The 16253-nt window shown below is 53.0% G+C and overlaps 1 protein-coding gene across 1 annotated transcript in view; it reads left to right on the top strand.

Annotated features, from left to right (window-relative positions):
- PLXNA2 (plexin A2) overlaps positions 1–16253 on the top strand; it is a 234164-nt gene that overhangs the window by 99018 nt on the left and 118893 nt on the right. Inside the window, exons 4-5 of the mRNA XM_004699851.4 lie at positions 3681–3693; positions 5764–5782. Coding sequence (XP_004699908.3) covers positions 3681–3693; positions 5764–5782 — 32 coding nt within the window. The remainder of the gene's footprint in view (positions 1–3680; positions 3694–5763; positions 5783–16253) is intronic.

Raw genomic sequence — 16253 nt, 5'->3', positions numbered from 1 at the left:
TGCGCTTTTGTTTTTGAACGTGTCACTTTCAATCCCAGCCAATGCGGCACATGTGTTTCTGGTTAAGCATAAGGGACCCCAGGCCAGCCCAGATGTGGAACGCTTGACTTCAGGTGTCGTTCCCTCAGGCCGGCAGAGAGGGGGGCTGCATGCACCCTGCCTTCCTGGTCGGGGTGCTGCAGAGACCAGGGGCCACCCCCAGCCTGGGTTTATCTTTTCCCTTGCTCTTCCCTAGTCCCCAAATCGTAGGGAACAAGGAGGCTGACCCAGAGCTGATTCCTGGTGATTAATATTCTCATTGGGGTGTTTTGGGTTTTTTTCAATAAATATTTTCCCATGCGGGAAAGGAAATGCAAACCTACCCTATTAATCAGCCGCTTGGCTTGTTGTATTTGATAGAAAACTCCAGCCTCTTGTTTTAAAATCCTTTGGTTTGGAAAGCAGTGACTGAACGCAATGCCGGGCCTGAGAGAACCTATGCCAAAATCGCATTTCTCTAAACGGGCAGGGCCAGGAGACTCTGTCTCTAATTCTTGGCCAGGGATTTGCTTTCTCTCTCTGCTGAAGGCTGGCACAGACTGCCCAGAGATTGGATGGCCCTGGGACTGAGAGAGGAAACATCTCAGTGCCGCCGCCGGGCCACCAGGATCACCAGACCCTGGGGGGACTGATGCCCAGAGTGGAGGGACATCTGTCTAGGGCACCCTCTAGATTGCCAACAGAACCCAGGTTTTTCCTGATTAACCAGAGAGGAGGTGGGGTACATTCTTTCCCCAACTTGACACCATTCCTCTCTGTGTGGGCCAGAGAGCAAGGACAAAGAAGCCTGATCGTGACCCAGCCCAGATGGACCTCGGAAGCATGCTGGGAGAAATAAGTGTCACAGAAGGACCAACGTGTGAGCTTGGAACATCCACAGTAGGAGACTGTCTGGGGCCCACATGTCCACGTGGTTACCAGGGCCGTGAAGTGGCCAGGGGCGCAGCAGGGGGCAGACATTCTTTGGGGGACACCAAGCTTCCATTAAGGGCGTGTGAAGCTCCACAAGGTAATGCTGGTGCTGGTTGCCCAGAATGAAGAACGTAGCGAACACCACTCAATTGTACACATGAAATACATTGAAATGGCAGATGGTTTAGAAACACACACAGACCTCACGGCATCATGCTAACCTCAAGGTTAGCAGTTCCAAACCACCGACCGCTCACCAGGAGAAAGGCAGGGTATTCCACTCTGTAAAGGGGGGCAGTTCTGTCCTGTTCTAGAAGATTATTATGTATCAACATCGACTCTATGGCAGTGAGTGTACACACACACACATACACACGGAGGCTTCAAACACTTAGAGAAAAATGGAATGAAAAGGGAATAGAGTTTTCCATGAACTTTTTGAAATATATATGTATATATATAGACATAGACATGCATATATTTGTTGTGATTTGTGATACATAAATCAAAAAAATTTAAATGTTAATATAAAAAAATTTAGACAATCTGGGCCCTGAAGATATCCCCAAGGGTCAAATTAAAATAAGTAAAGGTTTGCATATCATTTGCATACATAGATTCATGCATTCAACCAACCATTAAGCCCCTATCGTGTATAATGCATAGAGTTGTCATTTACATATGCAGGCTATCTTCCTAAGTGATATTCCAGCAAAGATCTCAGAAACAGGGCTGCCCCGAAAACAGGCACCTCCTCCATTTCTATCCTCTCTTCCCAGTGCAATAACCCAGGTGGTGTATGTGTGGTGTGTGTGCATTGGTGCAGCCTCGGGAAAGCCTGGGAAATGGGAGTCTCTGCTTTTAGGGAGGTCATAGTCCAGAGGGGACGGTGTCGTCCTAATGGACAACCATAGAGGCCGGGCAGTGTTGGCACAGACAGGGCAGTGTGTCCTGAGATTGTGGTGGTCTGGGAGAGACCTGATCTCCAGGCGTGGTTCCATTTTTATCCGGGCACACAAATCCCCAGCTGGTTGAGAACTCACGGATGATCTCGGGAAGATGAGAAGCCCTTCCTGGCTCCGGCTGCCCCGGGTTTATCAGAGGAGTGCTGCTCTTCATGGTGCCTAAGAAGGAGCTCACCAGGGGGGACAGGCTCAAGCCAGAGTGGGGAGAAGCCAAGAGCCACGCAGGCAGCATAAGGAGAAGCAGCATGAAGAGTGTGGGCTCTGGAGCTGCCGGGAGTCTCTCAAGTCCTAGTTCCCATCTATCTCATAGCTGTGTGACCTACTGCAAGCTGCTTCGTCGCTCTGTCCTTCGGTTTCCTCCTCTGTAAAACGGCACAATTACCGTATCACCTGAGGACGAAATGAAATGAATTAGTACGTCAGAAAGCACTCCGCAGTCATATAACCTGCTTTATTCGTGTTAATGCTCCTGGCAGCAATTATAGTTTTACGGCTGTGTGTGACACATGCATAATCCCCAGGCCCAGCCCTGCACATGGTGCTTGGCATAGAGCCACACCTCAAAAAGCAACCTGACCACTCGCCCTGTCTCTCAGCTCTGCCTCACTTACGCGGTGTTGAAATCTCTCTAATATCCGTGCAGTATTTTTCTTATTTCAGTGGACAAACATGACCTCAGCTAAAACAGCAATCCCATGCCATAAGTATTATTGTCCTTGACTTTCTTACAGATAAGAAACTGAAATCCAGTCTTGCTAAGTCATTTGCCAAGGGCCGCAAAGTCCATAGGCGCCAGGGCCAGGACTCCACCCTTCCTCTCCAGGAGCCAAGTCTGCACCTGGTAATGTCGCCCCCTGGCTGCCGTTCTCCCTCCACTCGCTCCAAGTTTAGGGAAGGGCTCCAAGGCAGCTTTCAAAGCTCCTGGCAGCTAGAGAACCCAGTCGCTCTTCACTGCCCGTCCCCATGGAGTTGAAGGCCCCATGTGCGTAGTGCCTGATAGGGCTACGGTGATCAGAGTGGTGGGTGAGACCATGGCATAGTGGATTACCCATTGGGCCGCTAAATGCAAGATTGGCAGTTCAAAACCGCCAGCCTACTCCTCGAGGAAAAGATAAGGCTTTCTACTCCTGTGAAGAGTTGACGGGGTCTGAAACTCACAGGGGTGGTTCTATACCCTGTCGTATAGGGTCGCTCTAGGTGGACACGGTGCAGTGAGCTTGGTTTGGGACCAGAGTGGAGAGGACGGGCGCTGCCCTGAGGAAGTGAAGGCTTCTGTTGGTCCTTGGGCGCAAATACGACCTACATCCTGACAGCCACCCTGGGAGGTGGGAGAATCGAGGCTCAGCATTGAAATGACCGCAGCCAGACTCAGGAGGCAGAGCCCAGATTTAGATGCAGGGCCGTGGGGAGAACGCTAATACTAACTGAAAGGTGGGCGGTTCGAACCCACCTAGAGGAAGCTCTGAAGGCAGGCTTGCGATCTTCTTCCGAAAGGAAACCTGATGGAGCAGTCAACGCTGCACACGGGTCGAAATGACTCCCCAGCACACACAGCAGCAGCAGTGTTTTGGGAAAGACCTGCCTGCCCCTCCCTCCCTCCCTGATCAAAGAGACCCAAGTTGAGGTTCCAGCAGGTGACTCACCTGCTCATTCCCCCACCCCCTTCCATGACAGGCTGACCAGCACTCAGGGCAGGTGCAGAGCATGTGCAGGTGGTTCATCAATGCTCAGTCCTGCTCCCCACCTATGCCGAGCCTGGCCCAGCCCGCCAGCCAGCGTCTGCTCCCCAACCCCAGGTTCCTGACGATCTGGAACACCTGATGTGCCTACCAGCTCCAGCCTGACCCAGCCCAAGCTCGGGGCCCCAGCGGGGCCCCAGCAGCGACACCCCCGGGTGCTGCGGCCTGTGTTCTAGCCTCCTGCCTGGAGCACTCCCTCCTGCTCCCTGTGTTGAGTCTCGGTAATTGAATGTGTTTTATTTAGACCATAACATTTAGTGCCACTTTGGATTTCCAATTAGGTTTCAATCAGACGCCGAGAGTCTGATTCGTTTTGTTGTTTTGATCAACACAAAAGACGGCAACATCAGAGGAGCCGTCTCGAAAAGTTATTTCCATCGGCTGATGACTGGGACCGTTGCTACGATGTGGAGACGCAGGCGTCAGAGGTGCCAAGAGAAGCACCAGGCATTGGGGCCAGGGAGGGCGCAGGATGGAAAGGAGAGGCGGCTGAAGCCCTGGAAAGAGGCGGGATCCAGAGACCTGAGTTGCGCACTGTGCCACACACACACACACACACACACACACACACGGCTCCCAACAGGGAGGAAGTGGCAGGTTGTACACAGGCAGCTGGACACGGGGCCTACCCACGTTCACCCCGGTCTTGGGTGCTAAGGTAGGAAGAGGAGGGATTGGTTAGGGTCCGGTCTCTTTTCCTCTGGCTCCATCCGCAAGGAGCTCTATCATGGCCCTTTGGCGGGATGAGGCCTAGGGGCCCACAAGGTCCCATGAGGGAGCGAGGTGGGATGCCTACCTCTGGGCAGTCGCTCCAGGGCAAGTCCTTGGAACGCCCCAGCCAGGATGGACCCGCTGTGCTTGTATGCATAAGGAGTTGGGGAGTGGGGGCCTTGCTTTCCCTCTCGGCCTGTGCGTTCTGGCTACCAGCTCATCCATGCCAGCTGTCAGACAGGGTTTCTCTCTGGGGCCACTCAGCATCCGACTTTTATTGGGGAGGAAGCTCCGTGGCGGGAGGGCGGGGAGAAGATGGCCGAGGGATGACGGGAGAGTGGCCCTGGCATGGTGTAAGAAGAGTCCACCTTGGGTGTTTCATCGAGAGTTGCTTACGTGTGTGTCTTGAGGTACGGGCCAACCAGAGGCCCCATCATAACATGTGCTTGGGTGCTCCTTGCAGACCTGGCATTTGGCTCATCCTTTCTGGCCTTGAGTATGTGCCCAGTGGGTGTGGGCGGGCCAGTGCTGAGAAGGGCGTGGTGTGAGAGAGGAGTGAGGGGAGAGAAGTGTGCCCTCGTGTCCTGGGCTCAGAAGGTCTCTATACAGGGTGCCAGGCCTGGGTGAGCTCTGGGTGAGCTCTGTTTCCAGCCCCTGCTTGGTTGCATTTTCCCAGCTGGCCCTCTGATACTTCTGTAGCTCAGGAGTCCAACCTGCCCGCAGTCTCCAGGTCATTAGTTCTGGGCTGGACTGTAAATTCCCTGAGTCGTGGCCACTCTGCCACAAGTTGCCTCACACCTGCTACCTCCCGGCTGTCTGTAGTCCCCAAGACCTCTGCAAACAGGTTGGGGGTTGAAATTCCCACCAGGAGGAGGGAGGCCTGCTGTGCCATTAGTTCTTGGTAAACAGGCTGCACTCAGCCCCTACCCTTCAAATAATACTTAATGATGAGAAGAGGGAGGGAGGCAGAGAGGTGCGTGTCAGGCAGAAGGAAGATTGGACAAAGAAAAATGGACAGAGAAGAGAACAATGCCTTAGTCAGCCAGCCAGATGCCGAGTCATCCATCAAAGGCTTCCTGAGAACCTACAGGAGCTACTACAGGTGGGGTAGTGGGGTCTCCTGTTGGGCAACTAACCACAGGGTCAGTCGTTCGAAACCACCAACAGCTCCATAGGAGAAAGATGAGTCTCTGGAGTCCGGTAAACTGTTACAATCTCAGAGTTACCGTGAGTCAGAATTGACGATGGCAGTGAAGCCTTGGTACTGTCTCACAAGAAGCCCTGGTGGCCTAGGGTGTCTGAGTTAGAGTCGAGTTGATGGCAGGGGGTTGGTGTCTTTGTTCCTGGGCTCATAGCACGGAGGTAGTCCCCCCATGAATGGCAAATGCCTGTGAAAGACGGACACACGAACAGTATGTTGCCAGACACCATGCAGGCCTGGGAACTGCTGAGAGGGTGTCACCCAACAGAGAGGACCTGAGAAGGATTCCTGGAGGAGGCATGGCTCTAGACGAGTCATGGAGGGAGAAATGTTCTCCAAGTGGTGCCCAAGGCAGTGGGCCCTTGATCAAGTGAAGAAAGCATGAAGGCATGAGCGGAGCCTTCGGCATGCCCAGGCACTCATCCCAGAATGACACTGTTGGAGCAGAGGTAAGAGTGAACGCCTCGCCTTTGGGAAATGCCCAGAGCAGACGGAGGAGCTGTCTCAAGAAGTGGGCTCAAAGCACCAGCCCTTCCCAAGATGAAAGGACCCTCCCCCCAAACAGAAGCGACTTCAGACTCCCACAGCCTCTGCCACTGCAATAGCGGCCTTGGGAGGGGGCCAGCATGCACCCAGCTTCCACTGTCCTCTTTCCCCTGCACCAAGCAGGCACCCTGGCCGATCCCGTCGTCCAGCCAAGGTAGATGCCAGTGCGGGGGGCTGTTTCATGCCTCCATGCCATCACCTCAACCTTCTCCATCGGGGCTGCTTCTCCCTGCCCTCAAAATGTCAGTGTTTGGTGCTTTGTTGGTGCTCAATACACATCGACTGTGGGTTAGGGAGAGAGGGGGTGGAGTGTCGGGCAAAGGAATAACAGAAAAGAACATGGGGCAATGTGGGGTTGTAGAGCAGTTGTAGAGCGCTTCTCTGTGGAGGCATTGGACAGACTCGACTTGGCCACTCTCCGGTCTGGCCTGGCTTGTCTTCTCTAAGCCTCGGTTTTCTCTTCTGTAACATGGGGATGGTAGTAACACCTGCCTTTGGGGAGGACGGATGGGGAGATTCAATTACCCTTGGGAGTGCTTGCTCAGAGGCAGAGGCAAACGCAGGGAAACAACCCCACTTGCTCACTCACGTGGCCGAGCCCCCGAGTCTCCGAGCCCCCCATTTTTCATCCCCAGTCATCCCTCAGGTGTGTCTATTTCTAGCCTCTATCTTAGGAAACAAGAGTAAGGAAGGGAAACAGATAACTCGAGAGGCTCATTTGCCAATTGTCAGCGCTCTCTGCCTCTCTGGGGTCCCTGGGAGAATCAGTGTGACCTTTTATTTGCTGGTTGATTTAGTCAGCTCTTGGCTCTGGGTCTCTCTGCCCCCTTTCCACAGCCTCGGCCCCACCATATCCGCCCCTCTCGGTCAGCCCGGGGCTCCTGGGCCTCATCACTCCACAGGATGGACAAGCTCCGCTGGTCGCTCTGAGCATCGCTGCCTGCATGGTCACACCCTCAAACACCTGTGGGGACAGAAAGGGGGAGAAAGAGCAGCTCAGCTCTGCTGGCCTACCCAGAGCTTCCATAAACATGCTCTCCTTAGAGAGGATGATTACTCACCCTCCTCTTCATGCCCCTGTGCCCAGAGGACCTAAGCTGAGAGTCAGAGCCAGCCTGTGACCTGCCCCAGAGTGGCTCCATCAGTCCGTGGCATTGACCAGAAGAGTAGATGCTTCTCCAGCTCCTTGTCCACAATGGTGCCCCTTGAGCTTTACCACATACCTGCCTTGCTCATCCATATTCCTTCCAGCTCTGTCACTGCCGACCAGGTCAGCCTGCCGTGCTGGGCATGAGCCGCCATGGCTGTGTCTCCTCTGCCTTCCTCCCTGGGCCAGCCAACAGGCACTCACCAACTTCCTAGGGTCCCTTTGAGCCAATCAGACTGAGAGCTACAGCTCAAGAGGGGTGGGAGTTGAGGTGGTGACAGAAGTAGTGGTGACCTGGGAACAGAGGAGCTGACAAGTGGGTGCTAACAACAAGACAAGCCACAGAGTTCCCCAGGAGAGCAGGAATGAGCCAGCCAGTCCGCCTGACCAGGGTCTTGATTGGCTACAGGAGTTACTGTATAGACAGTGTGTGTGTGTGCACGCCCACACACAGATAGTGTGCAGATTACACCCAGACTGACTTTTAGGGGAGAAATGACCCAAAGTAGAGTGCAGCTTCCTCACCCCAGGGCCGTCAGGCCATCTGCCGCAGACCCCCACGCCTTCATTGCCCTTCAGAACTGGCAAGTGTTAACCCCCCTCCTACCCCACTCCACAAAAACCTTTAACGTTCAAACTCACTGCCAGACAGTTGCTCCGGTTCATACCGACCCTCCAGCCCAGAGCGGAACCATCTGCGTGTGTTGAAGAGACTGGAACACTCTTTCTAGGCGCAGAGAGCGTCCCCTTTTCCCCTCAGAGCACCCGATGGTTTCAAACTGCTGACCTTGCCCTTGGCAGCCCAGCTTACCACCCCCTACCCCAGCGGGCCGCACAGCTCCCTCAAACTGGGGCAAAGCCAGCTCCCTGCTCTCCACCCTCTCTGCTGGGCCCTTGCTGTCAGCATCAATTTTCCACAGGGAGTGATTTGACCTTCATGTATTCATTAATTCCTTTCCCCACTCTAACTTCGTTAGGTAAGATTTATAAAGGTGCTGAATTGGAAAGGTCACCTGACCCGGAGCTTAGGACACAGTGTGCCAGCGTCTCTGCTGTGTGAGTGTCTTTCCTTCCAGGACTGCTCTGTAAGGACTGAGGGGACAGGAGTAGTGGGACTACCAGCAGACCTGAGACACCACCCTGCCCCCTGCCCGCAGGAGGATAGAGCAAGCAAGTGGGCACCAACCCTCTGAACCGGAGACCTAGCTACCTACTTCTCTGGACCAGCACATTTGGAAACAGAGCTTTGCCTCTTACTCAAAAAAACAAAAAACAAACTCACTGCCATCAAGTCTAACCCACAGGACAAGGTAGACCTGTCTTGGGTTTCTGAGACTACAAATCTTTACAGGAGTAGGGAGCTTCATCCTTCTCCCACAGAGCAGCTGGTGCATTTGAACTTCTAACCTGGTGGTCAGCAGCTCAATTCATAATCTTCATAATCCTCTCTCCCACCAGAACTCCTTGGCCGATTCCTAATCTCATGAAATCCATAATTCTCCCCTTGATGTGAGCTGTCGCTAATGATAGAATCCATGTCATAGGTGGGCAAGGATGAGGCCAGAGGACGTGAAGCTTTGGGCACATGACCCCAGTAGCTTTTCAGGGAGGTCCCCGGTTCTCCCCAGGAACCCTGGTCATGCTGGGCAACTGTCAGAGGGAGTGGTTAGCACGAGAGATGGGTGTGCAGGGAGACGGTGTGGTGTCCCAGGGGAAAATGAAACTCACACGTGCTTTGATCCATGAATCCAGCTCCAGGACCAGGGGAAAAGCGAGGCCCAGGGGCAAGGGAGTAGGAACCCAACCATCACCGCCTGGTGTCAAGACTGCTTTCGGGACGGGACCGGGGAGGCAGCCAGTGGTGGCCTTCTGCTTTGTGCATTGGCCTGGCCACACTCACCTCCCTGCTCCACTCAGGAATTATTCATCAGCGTGGACCTTTCCAAGGCCCGGATGTCTGTTAGGCCCCAGCCTTCAGCCACCTCCAGGAGCTGCCTCCTTAATTAGCAACCTCGTGAGGAGGTAAGGAGGCGATCGTTGACTAAAGATCCACTCAGGAGTATTGAACTTGTAGGAAGACAAGTCTTTCCATACTTTCACCTCTGAGCCACCTTTGTTCCTCATGCCCTCAAGAGAACACGGAATACACCCCAGCTGGTAATTCTGTCCTCGCAACTTCTCTAGTATTTCTGGTAAAGCATGCATATATATTTAGGATTACGGAGATATGGAAGATGAGGCTTTCTACTTCCATCAAGAAGTACAGTCTCAGAAACACACAGGGGCAGTCCTACGCTGTCCTATAGGGTCACGAGAAGTCGGAATGGACTCCATGGTAGTGAGTTCACTGGAAACGCTGTAGGTTTGACATTGGGCTGCTAACTTCAAGGTTGGTGGTTCAAACCCACCAAGTGCTCTGTGGATAAAAGATGGCGCTGTCTTCTGCTCTAAAGCTTGACACTGTTATAAACTCTAAGGAGCAGCTTTACTCTGTCCTTTAGAGTGGCCATGTGTTGAAATCCACTTGATGTTTTGTTTTGTTTGGGGGGGAGGATCACCTGTTAGTTTGCTGAGAATACAGTCAGCAGTAAATTCTGATATAGGGAGAAACTCAGAGAGTTTATTGTCTATTTGTAAACAGGCATAGTTAATGCTGATCTACTTGGTGCCACTTCATGAGACTCTAAGAAATACCAGGAGACAGGATCCAGGGGGAATAGGTGCACCCCATGCCCTCCCAGCCTGACCACATAGCCAGGGCTCCGTTAGGGGGGGGGGGGGGGGGAGTAATTTTAACAGGAAAGCAGGCAGGCAAACCTGTTCTGGATGCCAAGCCAAGAATATTGAGTTTGCATGATCACAGAGGATTACAGGAATTAATTTTATTTTACCTACTATTCTTAAAGTTGGGGCTTCTTGAATTCACCATGCAAATATATGCTCCTAGTACAAATTGGAGCATGCCCAGATTAACTAAGAACATTCCAGCCACCTTTCCTTCTTCCAGAAGCCTATTTTCTTCCCCAGGAGTCACGTGGAAGGACGCTGTAGGCTAGGAATTGATTGGGCTGCAAACTTCAAGGTTGGTGGTTCAAACCCACCAACTGCTTTATGGGAAAAAGACGAGGCTGTCTGCTCATATAAAGGTCGACGCTGTTGGAAACCCTAGGAAGCAGTTCTACTCTGTCCTATAGAGTGGTTCTGTGTTGGATCCCACTCTATGGCAGTGGGTATTTGGTTTTGGGTGGGGTGGGGGGGTCATCTATTTGCAGGAAATACACGAATGAGGAGGAGAACTCTCAGGCTGGGGAAGTCTGGCTAGTGCCTCGAGGTAGATGGATAGATAAAGAGAGCGACAGCGCCACAGGCCTTGTGGGGCAGGGGCTGCAAGACAATAGCACCAGGTGGCCTGCAACTGCTATGCAGGTTCCAGGGCTGACTTTGCCGGCATGCAGATCACTTCCAGTGTAGCGTATTAGTCTGCACTGTCTTCCAAGCTTCCGGATTTAACAAGATTCTTTGAGTCTTGTTAATAACAATGCCTGACCTTTGCAGGACGGCAACATCATCCCATTATTCTATTTCATGAAATACAGCCCCACAGAGAAGAAGGCCACCGGGTGTCATTATTGTTACATTTTCTAATGCACTTAGGTGTGAGACTCGCCAGGAACCCAAGGAAATGCCCAGAGAAGTGACAGGTAATGGTCCCTGACCATCTGCCTCAGTTTCTAGCTCCGGTCACTACCACTGCCGCCGTGGCTGGCCTCTTGGGATACTGTAGCCTCTGTCCCCATCTTGGCCTGACTGGGGCAATACCTCTCCCAGTAATGCAAGCAAGAGCCATATGGGAATTTTGTTGGAAAGAAAGTCTCACATGTCTGGGAGATACTTTTTCTCAACTTTCTTAATTTGACTTGCCTGAAGCATCTGTCTTGGCTTCATCAGTTGTGCGTGCAGTTTGATACTTCATGAAGCCCTGTGGCCTTACCCGTGACCCTCGACAAACATCTTGTGGCCGTGGAGATATGGTGGCAGATAGCAGTAGGAAAGGAGGCTGTGCACACAAGGTCATCGGAAGGCATTTCTGCATCTGAGGTCAGTGAGGTTGAACAGGTGCCCTGCCATTACTGAAGCTCCCAGAGGAGCTTTCCTCTGGGGCGTATCTCATTTCATTTATAGGACCAGGGTGAGGCCAGCGCTTCCTGGGTCCTTCTCAGTCCAGACTACTAGGCCCCTCTTACCTCAGAGGTCAGCTGTGGCCCAGGGGTGTTGCCTCCCAAGGTGACATCTGAAGTGTCAGCATATAAAGTGACTTTAACCATGAGCCATGACAGAGGACCATTGGAGGATGGTTTGCGTTTATATTGCAAAGACAGTGTTGGGAATTGTCACTTCTAAGAAGCAAGAGAGAGGCAGATGGACAAGATATCAAGAGGCTCTCATTTGTCTCTCAGCATTAAATCTAGATCGTAAAACCGCAGACGAGAGGCTTGTACAGTTGGGGCCTATTTGGTTTTCCTTCGGCTGTGGGAAGCACACATTACCCACCGCTTTCTAGTCTATTCTGAGTTATAGCAACGCTACGGGACAGAGAGCTGGAACTGCTTCTTAGGGTTTTGGTAACTAAATTTTTACAAGAGCAAGCGGCCTCATTTAGCTCCCTTGGGGCAGCTAGTGGGGTTTGAACGATCCACCCTGTGGTTAGTAGCTCAACAGTTAACCTGCACACAGTTGAAAATCCACCACCTCTCTGTGCTTTGGTTTCCCTGGCTAGAGAAAGAAAGAGAGAGAGCACGTGCCTCAAACTGCCTATGATGCAGTGGGTGGCTTTGGGATGGACCCTGCTTCAGGGAGGCATCTCAGGATGAACAACTAGACAGTTTCCCTCTGGCCCTTGCTAATGTGTGGGTCTTTTCAGCTCTTCCCAGTCCTTGTCCTGCACCAGGATTCAGAAATCCCTAAAGGGCTGCACCATAGATGAGTGGCTACTCCAGGACCTCTGCTGCCCCTGACTCTTGTCACCCTGGGAAGCGGTGGGCACCACACCACCACGGCTTCCCAAGTGTGCTTTCCTGGTGTGGCTGTGTTCCGTGCCGTTCTCCTCCCTTGTCTTTCTCCTGCCCCTGCGCCTCTCTCGCTCCTGTTCCTGGCTCTCCCATCTCTTTTCTCCCCCTTGCTCTACTGACCCCGCAGGCCTGATGTCCATTGAGGAAGCTTCTCCTAGATCCCCGGGAAGCACAAAAGGGAGGAAGTCAGGGTTCATCGTAAAAATTAATAATAATGATCATCATCATAAATCATTACTATTATTATAAAGTGTCATTATAGCTGTCTGGGACTTAATTTAATCTCCACAACAACCCTATTAAGGAGATAATTATCGACATTTTATAGATGAGGAAACAGAGACCCAACAAGAATAGCGTAGCTCAGACAGCCAAGTGTGCCGGGGCAGGAACAGAATTCAAAAACCCAGGCCTGTCCCACCGACCTCAGAACCCACCCTTAGGGGGAGGGAGGTGATGGGACCTTCTATGAGGCTGGGCTTGGTTCCTTATTGATGAATTTTAAGAGAAGTCATTTGATGGGGTTTGAAACAGCAGCATCTAGGATCTCATCTGTTGGCAGGAGATGTATGGCCATTTCTGGGTGACAGCCGTGTGGCTCGCCCATTCGCAGTGGTTTCCATTAAGACGCTCATCCTGTTTAGAAGTCTGTTTGTCATTTTTAACGCCTCTGTTTAATCTCGGGCAGCCCTGATCCTTCTTCGCTACAAGGCAGAGGGAGACAGCTCCTGACAGCCCTTTTCTTCTCTCCATTGTCGGCGCTGTGTGTGGTCAGTGCCCATGTGACAGGAGTCTGTGTGTGGAGCGGCAGTGTGAGCGGACGTGGGGGCGTGTGAAGTGCGCGTGGGGTGGCAGTGTTGGCAGGCTGCGTGGGTGCCAGGGATGAATATGTGTTTGTATTCCTGTGAATGTTTGTGTAACGGTACGAGTGTAGACTTGTGAAGTGACAATGTGCACGCGCGTGTGCGTGTGTGTGTGTGTGTGTGTGTGTATGTGTGTGTGAGAGAGAGAGAGAGAGAGTTCATGCTTACCAGGGGGCTATCATTCATGTTTGATCAGCAGCATGAGAAGTCTTGAGAAGAAGATACAACCATTTGCTCCTGAAGCAGTAAGACCCTTCTCTCGAACCCACCCTCTGCTGTGCATAAACCGCCTGGGGTGAGAAGGCTGGGGAATCCAGGAAGGGCTAGGGAGCTGGCCCTGTTGTAAGATGGCTTGGCGTGGGGGCTCCCTTGAGCCCCATCCCTCACCTCTCCTGGATCTGGAGCTACTGCTTAGATGTCCCCAGCGATGCTAACGTCGTTGGTTCATTGAAAAATTCCCTCACTGGGTTCTTCTTGAGAGAGGCCGAGAATTGCTTGACTGTGTGGGTGGGGAGGGGTGTTTACTATATGGAAAACGTCTAAAGAGCCAGGTGGTATCCTTGTGGGATACGCCTTACGCTGCTGCCTGCTGGGTCAGCTCTTCCAAACCTCCGGCCTCTCCAGTGAGAAAGAGGAGCTTGTCTTGTCCCAGGGAAGACTCACAGCCTCAGAAACACGAAGGAGCAGCCCTGCTGGGCCCTCTTGGCTCTCTACGGCGCCAGATTCAACTCCACGCAGGGAGTTTGGGTTGGTGAGTTGACGGAAAATGCCGACTGCCAAGGAATATACAAGGAACGAAAGCTAAATGGGAGCATCCTGCCCTCTTGCCCTTGCCTCTTTGCAGAGCACCCCACCGCTTGTTGCGGCTACTGTGCCTTTGACAAGGTGGGATGTGGCCCTCCTCAGCTCCCGTCTCCTCCATGAATTCTCCTCTGCTCCTCTGCCCACGGTTAGCTCCTGCCTTCCAGGCACGCTCCGGTCGCCCTCCTGGGTTGTGTGTTGTCATCGTTGTGGTTTGGTTGGTTACATCGTTGTCCGTCAAGTTGGTTCTGACTCTATGTGCCACCGAAGGAAACACCGCGCAGTCCTGTGACATCCTCACCACGGCAGCCCATGTTGCCAAGGGTCTCCCTTTCGTTGTGGCTCCTGTGCCTTACCACGCTTCCCACCCTTCTCCCGGGGCTGGTCTCCAATCACCTGCCCAAAGTTTGTGAGACAAGGCTTATCAGAGGCCCCACAATATTAAACATTGAAGAAATCTAAAGCTGTCTCTGGGGACTGGCTACGCCAGAACCTTGATAGCCCCACCAGTCACATTTAAAGGCTCTTGGGGCAGGAGGGGGCAAAGGAGCCCTGGTGGTGTAGTGGTTACTCATTGGGCTGCAATCCTCATGGTCGACAGTTCGAAACCACCATCACCTTCGCAGATGAAAGACTGGACTTTCTACTCCCTTCAGTAGTTACAGTCGCAGAAAGCCACAGGGGTCACTAAGTGAGCACTGACTGAAGGGCAGTGGGTTTTTAGAGAGACTTGAGACCTCTGGACTGGCAGATATGACCACTGGGTTGATGCATTGCACAAGGGCATCTGGCTGAGGGGCAAGTCAGGCTTGAGATCTAGTCCACACGCACCCTATCCAGCCATGTCCCTAGCTGGGGCACCTTCTTCCAGGCCCCCGGACGTCCAGTGTCTGCTGGTAGGGGCACAGAAGGGCACGTCAAGGAGTCCCCTCCCCTTCTCTCCAGGAGCCGTTAGAGGACGAATCTTGAAGGGCGGGAGAGAATCGCCCCACTGCCCACTCTGTGGCTGATGGAGTCTGGCCCCCACGGCCGCTCCTGCCAAAGACTGCACGCCCTCTCTGATGAGTCCCGCCCCCCTCTGACTGCCACTTAACTCCACGTGCCCTCGCCTGGCTCCAGATGAATTTTCACTTCTGAGTATCTGCCTTTGAAGGATCCCAAATCTTTCTTTCACATCTTTGTTATGTCCCTGTAACTAGTTAGCTAGCTGTAGGAGGCAAGAGAGCAGGCTGCCCTTGCCTTTGCTTCCAGCCACTCCCTGACATCCACCAGAGGACTCTGCCCCAACCAGGGGCTAATGCCATGTTGTTGACACACTGCGTCGCCAGCCAGAGGTGCAGAGAAACCGGAGACTCTGTGCCCAGAGCCTTGAGCAGGAGCAGGGTCCCCCTGCCCCAAACACTGGCTCAGCCACAGGCTATGCAAACCTGTCTGCACAGCCCCATGCGCCCACCCTCCACCCCCACCAGTCTGGACAGGGTACCTGCAAAGTGTCCCCTGAGGGCTGGTGCATCCCACAGAAATGTAGCCAGCCTCCAGGTTTCCTGTCTGACAACACCCCAAAATGCAGAGCAGGAAAGTTAGAAAGTAGCCCCAGCCCCTCACTAGCTTAGGTGTCTGTGATCACTTAGTGAACAGTTGATAGGTTTCTGCCATCCCTCGGCTTCACGAGAGCTGTCCCCTTCCCGGGAGGCGTGCTCGGCTTTGGGCTTTGGGGCGTGAAGGCATCGGGGAAACAGCCACTCCTTGGCTCTGGGTGGTTTGATGGCAGATTCTCGGCTTTAAGGTGGAAGGCTCAGCTTTGATTTCCTCCTGATGCAACTCAGCCACACGCATCTGGGATGTGGAACAGGCTCAGAGGAGCTTCCAGACTCCGAAAGACGAGGAAGAAAGACCTGGTGAATTTACTTCTCAAAATCAGCCAGGGAAAACCCTGTGGATCACAGCAGTCTGATCCACAACCAAGGCTAGGGATGTGCCAGAATCGTTCAGGTTTGGGCTCCCGTGCATCAAGGATGCCATGGCCGGTTCCCCGCAGAACGGGTTATAAGGTCTGCCTGGCCCACAGCTGCAGGACAGCTTTCTCCCTCTGATTGCCCCTGAATATGCCTTACCCCTGGACCCTTCCATTCACACTCATCTCCGTCTTTCAGCCCCTCCTTTCAGGGAACACCATTGCCTGCCCCCCACACTCCAGCACGTGCACTTGCTCCCCAACACAGCGTTCAGGCAGTCACTAAGTAGTGGTGCTGATGCTCCA

Source organism: Echinops telfairi, unplaced genomic scaffold (assembly GCF_000313985.2).
Source record: "Echinops telfairi isolate 266 unplaced genomic scaffold, ASM31398v2 ScPeMD7_7424;HRSCAF=8462, whole genome shotgun sequence".
Lineage (NCBI taxonomy): Eukaryota > Metazoa > Chordata > Mammalia > Afrosoricida > Tenrecidae > Echinops > Echinops telfairi.
Note: the sequence above shows the minus strand (reverse complement) of the source record. Positions and strands in the feature narration are given on the sequence as shown.